This window comes from Ipomoea triloba, chromosome 14 (assembly GCF_003576645.1).
Source record: "Ipomoea triloba cultivar NCNSP0323 chromosome 14, ASM357664v1".
NCBI lineage: Eukaryota > Viridiplantae > Streptophyta > Magnoliopsida > Solanales > Convolvulaceae > Ipomoea > Ipomoea triloba.
In genome coordinates, this window is record NC_044929.1 from 2,056,035 (window position 1) to 2,068,318 (window position 12,284).

The 12,284-nt window shown below is 37.9% G+C and overlaps 1 protein-coding gene across 1 annotated transcript; it reads right to left on the reverse strand.

The window, feature by feature from the left end:
• Window positions 1-7,005: 7,005 nt before the first annotated feature.
• LOC116004749 lies at window positions 7,006-8,010 on the reverse strand. The gene has a single exon (XM_031244910.1). It carries the CDS (start codon window positions 8,008-8,010, stop codon window positions 7,006-7,008), a length of 1,005 nt encoding a protein of 334 aa, XP_031100770.1.
• Between the last annotated feature and the right edge of the window lie 4,274 nt (window positions 8,011-12,284).

Genomic DNA, 12,284 nt, shown 5'->3' on the forward strand with positions numbered 1-12,284 from the left:
GAGAGTATAACTTGGAAGTTCATGTATTATTTTCCCTTAATTATTTGGGCCACGATAATGATATTTGTACGGAAATGACCCACAGGTAACCATCAACTCTGAATTATTTCTTTAAAAAAATCAAAGTCAATTGTATCATATATCAATAGGCCCTCCACATTAATGGATTTTGGATCAAATATTGTGGCAAAATGGGTGAGGTGTATGAGAGAGAAATTGTGAGGTATTATTACAAATATGAGTTGTTGTTAGCAGGGTGGAGTCCACATGATTGGGAAGCTTAGTGCAAACTTCACGTGTGTGAAGCTCAGACATGCGCCCAGATCGGGTGCGTGTACTGCTGGACGCGTGTCTGAAATGATTTTTTGTTTTTTTAACAAACGTTTTGTTTTGTTTTGTTTTGTTTTTTTTTTCTTTTTTCTTCTCCTCTTATTTTCTTTTTTCTAATTATACCTGCAAAATCTCCTAAAAAACACACACTATTAAGGAAGGCCTATGGCATATGATATGTTAGCATTTTTTTTTTTGAAGGTAAAAGTAGCTATTCCATTAATTCATAACATAAAACGTTTACAATCAATGAAATGATAATAAACCGTTCCTTACAGTCAGACATAGAAACAACTTTTCCAATTATGCTATAGAAAACTTGAATCGCAGACTGTTTAATAACTATGAAGCTATGTTCCTTCAGGGAACTTAAAGCTTCATCAAAGATCTGGGTCTTCGTCATCATTCTTTTTTGCTCGTCCAGGATAAGATCAACACTTGTTGAAACCAAACTAAACGATTTATGCTAATGAAAATGAAAAGCTCGTAAAAGTAACGAGAGGAAAAGTGCTCGTGAAACTAACGAGAGGAAAACACAATAATAGAGAAAATAAAAAAGTGGGTAAAGTCAAAGTAGGGTTGGGAGTTCAAGACTACCAACACAAACCCTAATACCTACATACTATTATTTTATTCAAAGGGAGAGAAAACGGAAGAAGAAGATCTGTGGCGATGGTCGGAGGCGGACGGAGTTGGCGGAAGAGGAGCGTGAGCAAACATAGAAGGTGACCAAAACCGCCGGCTCAAAGCGATATGTGAGCATATATGTAACCTTTTGTTTACAAAAATACCACAACCTAATTGGCTACTCGTAAATAGGCTATTCCAAAATTGCTTTTAAGTATATTATTTCAACATCACAAAGTATAATAAACCTTATATGCACTAACAACCTTTTCATATAATAATGGTAAGCACTAAACATGTATCCCTTAACGAGAGGGGCATTACACAATTTCTAATTATTATACATGTCAAATTCTTTAAAACCTTTTGATATAACCCTAAACCGTTAAACCAAATGCCTAATACAAGAGATAATATTTCAACAAAACCAATACGAAATCAATCAACCTGTGAGGTTTTTGATTGAATTGGATAACTTTTGGCTCAGTAATGGAAACTACATGACCAATCAAATCTGCGAAAACCAACCAATTAAACCATTTTAAGTTGGCAGTTATGAATGAATTATTAGAATATAAAAAAAGAAATGCAAATAACACCCAATATTGAACGAAATTGTAATAAAAAGTTATCAATTAGCTTATTGCTATCCACACCTCCAGAAGCCTTCAACGACCCAAAATCCTTGAGTTTAAACATGTGTTTGGAAAATCGGATTCATCTTGATCTGTAACGCAAAGTATCATTGTTCACTTTCATAATGTATACTTGTACTCGCACTACTTAAACCTCATGCGACAGGTTTGCACAACGAAATTGTGAATATCATAGACTTTTCTTTCCTTTAATAGTTTGTTTGAATTTTTCGATAAATTCTTTGAGGATTTGTAAATAGATGCAAATTCTCTGAGGGGGGAATCACCCATAAATATTAATTAATTAATAATTAATTAAACTTTATGGGTAATACTTGTGTAAGACCATCTCACGAGTCTCAATCCGTGAGATGGGTCGGATCTTTGAATAATGGGTCAATTTTTTTTAAATTTTTTTTAATTAATGGGTCTGATCTCTGACCTCATTAATCAAAGATTCAACCCGTCTCACTGTCTCACACAAGTTTTTGTCAAATTTTATAGCATTTCCTATCATGAATATATTTTTTTTTTATCAAAAGGAGGGGATGACCCCTGAGGAGAAACCAAGCTAAGAAATCTCCCTCACTCTACGACCTTGTGCGGTACGCACAAAGTCACTGCAGTACGCCTCATCACACTCCGACGGGCAGGAAGAGAACTCGATCCATTCCCTCGTCCAACAGCTGCCTATCATGGCTAAAGCATCTGCACTCCGATTTTGTTCACGAAAGATAGCACAAATGGAGATACTCCAATCCTTGGCACACCATCGGGCAGCCTCATTCACAAGGTCTCGAGCAATGCCCCAAAGGTCAGCTCCGTCTCGTATCCATCTGATAGCCTCCCGGGCATCCGACTAAATCTCCACATCTCGGATCCCTTTTCCCCAGGCCCAGCGCATGGCCGTGATAATAGCCAGAACCTCAGTTACGGTAGGGTCAGTTTGGGCAGCACTCGCGGCAAAGCCACCACTCCAAACACCTTCATCATTTCTTAGAATTCCACCAATGCCTACTTTCCTCATAGTTGCTTTGACACATCTATCCATGTTTAAGGTGAACCGATGTGTGGTGGAGGGTTTCCAACATAGCTTGAGGACTTTCTCTGTGGTTGGTGAGCTTCTCATGCTGGTCTCGCGTAGAAAAGCTCGGGTAATCTCCTTTTCGGCTTCTCGAATCCAAGCAATCTTACTTTGAGTATCCATAGTTTTAGCGTTGAAAACTCTTTCATTTCGCCACCTCCAAATCCACCAGGTGGTAATCACAAACCATCTCGGCCACTCGTAGTGTGACTCAGGCTGATTCTTTCCCATTATATTCTGCACTAGCCATTGTCGAGGATGGGTCTGCCGCCACTTCCTCCAGCGTTCATTGCCAATCAGCGTTCTCCAAACTTTCGCAGCATGGTGGCAGTCCCGTAAGATGTGAATCGTCGTTTCTTCTTTGCCCGGACATGCATCACAGTCCCCATTCTCGGTGAGATGTCTCCTTTTGCGTTCTGCATTTCCAAGGACTTTATCGTGGAGAGCAGTCCACATGAAAAATTTCATCTTGTTGGGCACCTTAATCTTCCACAAGGTTCCCCACATAGGCTCCTACAGGTTAGTTTCCATGCCTATAGTAATATTGTATGCAGATTTTAATGAGAACATACCTGAGGCTTCGCATTTCCATACTGGTTCGTCTGAGTCTCCAACGCCTTCTAGGGAAATTAATTCCATGCATTGTCTAACTTTTTCCGGGAGCTGATGCAATACAATCCAATTCCATCCTCCCGTTTCGTTCCAGTAATCACAAACTGATCTTTCCCTTACAGTGTCTTGGTCGTCGCCCGTGAGGTATCTGCTTAATGGACTCTCTTGTATCCATGCATCACTCCAGAACCGGGCACTCTTGCCGTTTTTCACCCCGAAGCGAATGCCTTCTTGGATAGTAGGTCGGGCTGTGATAATGCCTCTCCAAGCATTGGAGCTTGCACTTTTAGGTTGAAAGATGCTCATTCCCTTCTTTCCATGCGCGTATTTTGCTTTAAAAATCTTTACCCACATGCTATCTTCCTTAGTTAGGATTCTCCATCCCAGCTTTGTCATAAACGCTAAATTGACCTCTTTCGTTGAGCGTATTCCGAGTCCGCCCAAAACTTTTGGTTTCGTCACTGTGTCCCAACGGACTAAATGGCACGTACGCTTTTCTGCTGTTCCCCCCCACAGGAAGCGCCGGATTCTTCTATCGATTTCCTCCCAAATACCTGCAGGCAAGAGCAGGGTTTGCATAGTATAATAAGGGATAGAGTGTAGTACCGTTTGTGCCAGTATTTGTCTTCCTGCCAAGGTTAGGAAATGCATTTTCCATCCTTCGAGTCTCGCGTCCATCTTTTCGAAAATTGTATTGAACATGTCCTTCGTGACTCTTCCATGAACAGATGGAACCCCTAAGTATCTTCCCAGGTTAGTAGTAACCGGTATTTCCGCTAGTTCCGTGATGGCCCGAGCTTTATTACTTCCAACATTCTTAGAAAAGAAAATCTGGGATTTATTTAGGCTAACCCGCTGACCTGATGTTTTGCTAAAGGATTCCAGGCATTGTTTAATCACCGTAATTTGGTCCTGGGAGGCTTCTGCAAAAAGGACTAAGTCATCAGCAAAAAACAGATGAGTAAGTAGGGGGCTATTCCTGCTAAGTTTGATGCCCCTCCATTTGCCTCTCTGGACTTCTTCCTTGATTAAATGACTAAGACGCTCCATGCATAGCACAAATAAGTAAGGCGAGATGGCATCTCCTTGTCTTATGCCTCGGGTGGGTACAATTGGATCGAGTTATTTTCCGTTCCAAAGAATGCTTAGTTTTGTCGTCGTCACGCAAGTCATAATATTTCGGATCCACTCCCCATTCATACCAACTTTCGTAAGGGTCTCCCTAATAAAATCCCAATCCAGCCTATCATAGGCTTTTTCGAGTGTAGGACTTCTTGGTACACCAGTATGTTGTCCGTTATTTGACGACCAGGAACAAAACTGCTTTGCTCCAGCCTGATGAGTTTTGTAAGGATAGGTTTGATTCTATTGGTCAAGGCTTTTGTGATAATCTTGTAGATGACATTACACAGGCTGATAGGGCGAAACTGGCTGGCATTCATCGGGCAGCTGACTTTTGGTATAAGGGCAACAAGAGTGTCATTCATTCCCTCCTCAAGATTTCCAGATTCCATGAACACATTAAATTGCTTGTAAATTGATTGACCAACAACCTGCCAGGCTCTTTGGTAAAAACAAGCATGATAACCATCCGGACCCGGGGCTTTGAGCGGGCTCATATCAAACAGAGCTGCTTTAACTTCATCAATAGTGAACCGAGCATGGAATTTATTCCATTCCATCCCACTAATGACAGGAAACTTTCCTTTCAGTGTGCCTTCCCTCACAGTATCGCAATCTTTGGTGAAGATGTTCTTGAAAAAATTCATTATATGTTTTGCAGTGTCATTCTCATTAAGCACTTGCTGGGTGCAACTATCAAGGATTTTGTACCCCATTTTCCTAGCTTTTTTTATATCTTCGTAGCAGCATGATAGAATTTTGTGTTCCTGTCTCCCGAGGCAATCCAATCCTCCCTGGCTTGTTGATACCAAAGAACTTCCTCTTGGTGTAGGACTTCATCAAGGTCGGCCCTGAGCTTTCTTTCCAGTTTAAAAAGGCCCGAGTGGCGAGTACTGTCGAGACATTTTTGGATTCCTTCCAATCTTCTCAGAATTTGGCGCTTTTTTGCATGAATATTTCCAAAAGTGTGCTTGTTCCATTCGACCAGCTTGTTTGCGACATGCTCTCTATTACTCCAAACCGTATCATTTCTGTTCCAGTTTTCTTTAATTTCCTGCAGGAATTTTGGGTGTCGCGTCCATGCCCCTTGAAACTTAAAAGTTTTCGAACTAGTTTTCTTTCTTCCATCAGTATTGATCAAAATTGGACAATGGTCTGAATTTACCATAGGCAAATGTGTTACTTCGGTATTACAGAAGCTATCAATCCAATCCATGGAACCAAGCGCTCTGTCAAGTCGAGCGCCTTTGAACGTTCCGCACTCTTGCCCTCTTTTCCAAGTAAATTTCTGTCCAGAGAAACCCAAGTCCATTAAAGCTTCTTCGAAAATCCAGTTCTTGAAATCGTTGTTGCGGTGCACCCCCGGGTTTTCCGGATTGGAGATTTCCTCAGTGTTCACTACCGCGTTAAAATCTCCCGCTACTAACCAGGGGCCACTTATGTTCATATCGGTGCTAGATAAGGCACTCCAAAGGCGTCTTCTAAGGTGTAGAGACGGGCTTCCATACACTATCGTTAGACTCCATATTAAACCACTATTGTCATTGATCTTCATATGTATAAATTGAGGATTAGAGCTTATCACATCAACACAAAAACCGTCCTTCCAGAGGATCCAAATGCCACCACTGAACCCCTTCGAAACCCATTTTCTTACATACGTTATCCGCATTTACCCCCGAAATTTTCGTCTCCAAAAGGCAGAAGAAATCCGGTTTATGGTTGTTTGCAATCCATTTAGCAGCTCGAAGAAAACTCTTAGAGGCTGCTCCTTGACAATTCCATGTGATGACCTTCATGGGAAACAAAGAAAAAGAAAAGGCGGAACACAGCAAAACAAAAAGAAAACGCAAAGGCAAGAAAGCAAACCAGGAAAAAAAATAGGAGACACAGAAGGCAAGGCGCCTCAGAGCTCCACTTCCATAGCACTCTCATCCACGCCATCAAGACTGTCCTCAAAGACTTCTCCTTCGTTTAGGGACTTCCAGTCACTGTCCTCCTGTCGGGGGGGTCACCATGGTGCTCCAACGTGTCCTTTTCGATTGTGAGCATGTCGGCAGAGCACGTACCAGCGTCAGAACCTACCACTGTCGTTGTCTTAGCTCCGGTGATGTTTCCTTGGACTAGGGTGTGTTCACTCGCTGCCCCCGCTTGATTGGGTGTCTTCCTCTGGTAATTCTGTTTCGTTGTACTGTTGTTTTTCGAACCGGAGCCCCCGACTGCCACCTTATGCTTGCCATATTTATTGTTCCCCTCAATTTGTTTCTCAGAGATTTGTATTGCAGGTCTCTTTCCTCTAGTGTTGCTCGTATTAGATGTCCCTTTTTGTGTTACGTTTCCCTTTTCTTTCTCACTTGATTCTGTTTTTTGTGTTACGTTTCCCTTTTCTTTCTCACTTGATTCTGTTGCTGTTGCATGTTCCTGCATGGGTACTGATGACTCCTCACCCAAATTTTCCTCCATTAGATTGGCATATCGTGACCCTGAAATCATCCCTACTTCCATTAGATTGGCATATCGTGACCCTGAAATCATCCCTACTTTTTCTTTTCCTTTCACAGTCTTCTGCGTATCCTTCTTTCCATACCCGTAGCCCTACGTCTGATTTCTTTCCGGATTTGTTGCGATCCTTTTTCCTTTTCGCTCAGCTACCATCCATGAGCCATAATCATCCGTAATCTCTAGTCTGACATACATTCTTTCCTTACTGTTATCTTTCTTTCCATTCATGCGTCTTTGACCGTTGTCCCCGTTACCCTCCACCGCCGGCGAGTGTCCGCCACCTTCGTTCCCCGTCCTTTCCTCCCCGCTTTCAGCTTGATCTTGGTTTTGCAGGCACGTCTCAAGACCATGACCATACGTACCACACTTAAAACAGATCCAGTGCAAACCCTCGTATGTGATTCCCCTTACCTTCCTCCTTAATGTAAACTTTGATAGCAGTGGTTTAGTAATATCCACCTCAACACAGATTTTCGCAAACATTGCCCGTGACACCAAGCTTGTCGTCGTGTCGATGTTGATAGGCCTACCGATCTTCGCACCTACCCTCATAAGAAACTTGTGGTCATAATACTCCGCCGATAAACATGGAAAACGCACCCATACTATTACCGTTTCCGTTCTATCAGTGAGCGGATAAAAGTTTGGAACCCATTCTTTAACAATTAGATAGTGTTCCAAAACCATCCAAGGGCCCCCGTATTTTGCAAACTCGTAATCTTCTATCGATGCAAACTTTACCAAGAAGTAACCCCCTTCAATGGTTATCAGCTCCATTCTGGCTTTTGGATGCCACAACGTTGTTAGTCTTCTCAGCAAGTATGCGTATCCAATAGATCTCCCCAACACCTTCACAATAAGGGTTTGCTTCCATTTGCTACGTAGTCTCAACTTCTCCTCCTTGGTGAGGCGGATGACTGGGCAACCTCCATCTACCTCTTCGTCTGGATCCTTTTCCTCATCGTCAGAGATAAGATCTAGATCATTCTGGTTTACCGCTTCTGTGTCGGTCTCATTTGCTACAATCTGTTTAAATGAAAGTGTTTCAGTAGAGTTCTCCGGTGTAGGGTTTGCCGGAGGCTGGACAGCTTCTCCCATTGGGGATTCAGTTGATGTTTTCGTCTTCTTGGTACTGCGATCAAGAAGGTCCTATTCTTCGCTGTTTTTTGGAGAGAGATTTTCCTCTGTCATCTTTTTCGTTATTCATGAATATATTATTAATACTATTGAACACCATGAAATGTTCAATGTTTATTCTATTCATCAATTACATCTTAGAAAATGTACATGATGAACAAGGTAATTAAAGATTTCGAAAAACATGAAACTTGAAGTTTTAGGAAATTTTACATTTTAAAAGGTAATAATAATTTGTGAAGGTGGAAATAGAGACTTTTTTAGATAAATTTACAAATAAATAGTTCATCCACATTAAAACTCTACTGTTGAACAGAATATGAAAATAATAACCTTTAAGCATAAAGGATTCTCAAAATCAAAAAATTTTCAAATGAGATGTTGTCACAGTGTATAAAAAATGTAGTCATACTTCCTAAATATAAATGAAACAAAACCACTTTCAGTGTAATCAAAACACTGAGTCATAACAATATTGACATTGAAATTTTAATTTTATAATATACATGTATATATTATGTGTTTTTTTTCCATAAAATTAGTTTTAATAATCAAACTGCAAATTAAAATTTATTTATTTTACCAATCACTAAATTCTAAAATATTTTAGATTTACAGGTATATATAAATAAAACTCTCATCTAAAGCTTTTTTTTTTTTTTGTCAATATTTCATACATATAAAACAAATCTCTGACTACTATGAGAAGTTAGTAACATTGAGTCTAACATACAACATAAAGCATCTTATGATAGTGGGTAGTTAACTTTGAGGGTAGACAATTCAAGCATATAAGCATGTTTTGGTCGTGTTTCTAAGCTTCTAAAATTCAAATCATCATAATGACATCAGACAACCAAAAATATGCAAGGATTAAAGAAAAGGGAAAAAGTACAAATAGGTCATTGAACTATTTGGATTAAAGAAAAAAGAAAAGGTACAAATAGGTCATTAAACTATTTGGGGGATAGCAATTAAATCATCAAACTCCAATAAGCTCCAAATTCATCCATGCTGTAAAAAAGGAGCAATTAGCCTTTTTAACAGGTTACCAACAGGTTTTTGCTGATTGGGATGTCACGTGAATTTTTTATTTTATATTTTTATTATTTTTATTTTCCTACTAACCATGTGACCCACAAAAAAAAAAAAAAACAAAAAAAAAAAACTAAGGAAGCTATAGTTGAGGGTCAAATCCTTAGTTTTTTAAGGGTTCCCGCGTTCGCTCCGAGAGGCACAGGAGCTGCTCCAAGGAGAATCGTCGCTTGTGGAAATCAAACTCGGGTTCTCCCGAAATTCTTCCCCATAAAAAGAGCTCACTTGCCACTTGAGCTACCCCATTGGGTTAAAGTTTCATTATTCTATGGCATAATGTATAGTATTCTACAATAATTGAGTTTGTACTGAAATGCCCCATAGGCAACCATCAACTCTGAATTATGAGTTCTACTACATGGACTCCCATTATCTACTTCAGCACTTTTACTCCCTGACGTGGTAAGATATAATAGGCTATCTTCATCTTGTGGGTCTTAGAAAAAATATCAACATCAAACTTTTGTGTAAGAAAATACAAGTAGGGAGTATAAGTTGAAGTTCATGTATTATTTTCCCAGAATTATTTGGACCACAATAATGATGTTTGTACTGAAATGACCCATAGGGCCATGGGCAACCATCAACTCTAAATTATTTGTTTAAAAAAATCAAAGTCACTGTATCATATCTCAATAGGCCCTCCACATTAATTAATTATTTTGGATCAAAATTTGAGGCAAAATGTGTGAGGTGGATGAGAGAGAATTTGTGAGGTATTACTACGACAAATATGAGTTGTTGTCAACAGGATGGAGTCCACATCATTGGGAAGATTAGTGCAAACTTCACGTGTGTGAAGCTCAGAATGTCTGAGACGATTTTTTTTTTTTTTTTAACAGCTTTGTTTTGTTTTGATTTGATTTTTATTTCTCTCTTTTCTCATTTTCTCTTTTTTAATTATACATGAAAATTTTCCTAAAAAATCACACACTATTAAGGAAGGTCTATAGCATACGATATGTGAGCATATATGTAAGCTTTTGTTTACAGAAATACCACAACCTAATTAATTGGCTACTCGTAAATAGACTATTCCAGAATTGCTTTTAAGTATATTATTTCAACATCACAAAGTATAATAATAAACCTTATATGCACTAACAACCTTTTCATATAATAATGGTAAACACTAAACATGCACGAGAGGGGCATTACACAATGTATAATTATTACACATGTCAAATTCCTTAAAACCTTTTGATATAACCCTAAACCGCTAAACCAAATGCCTAATACAAGAGATGATATTTCAACAAAACCAATGAAATTTAATTAGAAGTCCACAAACAGGTGACTGATCCCCTCGCTCAAGTAGTTAGGCATCTCTATTGGGTGAGAGAGCTGACATGAAAATTTAAAAAATGTTCCATACTCAAAGCTAAAGATCGAACTCTTAACATTTGGTTAAGGATGAATGAATCATTGCCACTCAATCAACCCAGGTTAATTGAAGTCTCTCGATTATCTCTTAGTTCTAGGCAATAGGCATATATCATATAGATGCTGGGATTCAAAATATCAATGACATGTATAATTGATAACCTTACTAATTCCCAAATACCTTATGGTATACATATATAGCCATCGAATGGATTTACCTTAGCTTATTAGGATCGAATACGATAATTACTTGATGACCCTAAAATATCAACAAGAAGTAAATTAAACTTGTTCAATTGATGAGTTCATCACAAATGAATTTCTCAAAAGGGTAACCATTAATTTTTGAGTCCTGAAGGATGAATTTTGCTTGCACTGCACCATTGTTTCATCAATGTTGCAATTTAGATCATCTAACACATTGAGCCGTGTAATCTCTTTTTTATAAGTCTTTAATCTCCCTCACTAAGCAACATGAAAAACTAGATTATTAAGACCATGCATCTCCCAGGAAGGCGTTAAAACATCATTTTGGTGTACATTTTGTCGTTTTCTTTCTCCAAGGAAGACGTCATTACACCAAAAATATTTGGTGTTGGTGAACAGTGCAACACCATATATGACGTTGCAGTATTCATCAACGGCAAAATGGTGGAAAAAATTAATTTCCTATTTTGCCGTTGTTTAATGTTGTTAATTCTTTTTGTATTCTTATTTTGTTTTTATGTATTTACCTATTTTGTTAAATACTTAGTTTAAACATAAAATTTATATAATTAAAAATAAATTATATCATTTAGGAGATCTCATCAAGATGATTAAAACAAGACTAATATTGAACCTAGATTAATTAAAAATTAAGTTACATAAAACATAATTTCAACAAAAATTAAAGTTAGTACATCTAAAATTACTCTAAACATACTTAAAATTAATAATCTTCGAGGTCACCCTCATTTCCTCCCAAATTATCAAAATATTGGTTAAAATAGATACTTGATTCTATTCCTCAAAATAGTTGACAATTAGCTCCTTTGCTTGACTTTTCTTTATCTTATATTCTTACTCGTATTACTTATGTTATTATTGTTGTTGTTATTGTGTTCGTTGTTGTTATTGTTGTTATTATTATTGTCGTTGGCTCAATGTTGGACAACATATTATTGTTAACGTTGTCATCAGCTCAAGTTTCTCAATAATAGAAAGCAACCCCATCATATTTTTTCATTAATATAATCAAAATACACACGTACGATTACATTTGTTTACTTTTCCCCAAAGTACAACACCACACACATATGCATACATATATTAGAAATATAAATTGAGTAGAGATAGATAGATGGATGAACTGGAAATATTTCATAATGATTAATAGTAAATCCTTCCAGCTGTGAAGTAGTCTGCAAATTAAAGGGCTGCTTATTTATTTATTTACTGCTTCTCTACTTCACTTTTGTGGCGCCGCTCAAGCGTGAGGTGGTGCTGCACAAGTGAATCAATGAATTAGAAATTTCAAATTTGAATATGTTTTCAAAAATTTTTTTGAATATAATAATTACAACCTCTAAAACTCTGAATTTAATTTCTATTTTTTTTATTTATATAAATTAAATCTTACTTGAAGTGACAATATCTAATTGACCAACGAGGATATTATTATCGATCATTCAACAAAATAACATAATCATATACAGTATATTTATTCAGACTTGAGAGAGGTATAATAAAACTATTTGAGTTAATTCTTTTTTTTT

Excerpts from the sequence above, each read along its gene's own strand:
- LOC116004749 (XM_031244910.1), bottom strand. The coding sequence starts at position 8,010 with ATGGGAGAAGCTGTCCAGCCTCCGGCAAACCCTACACCGGAGAACTCT.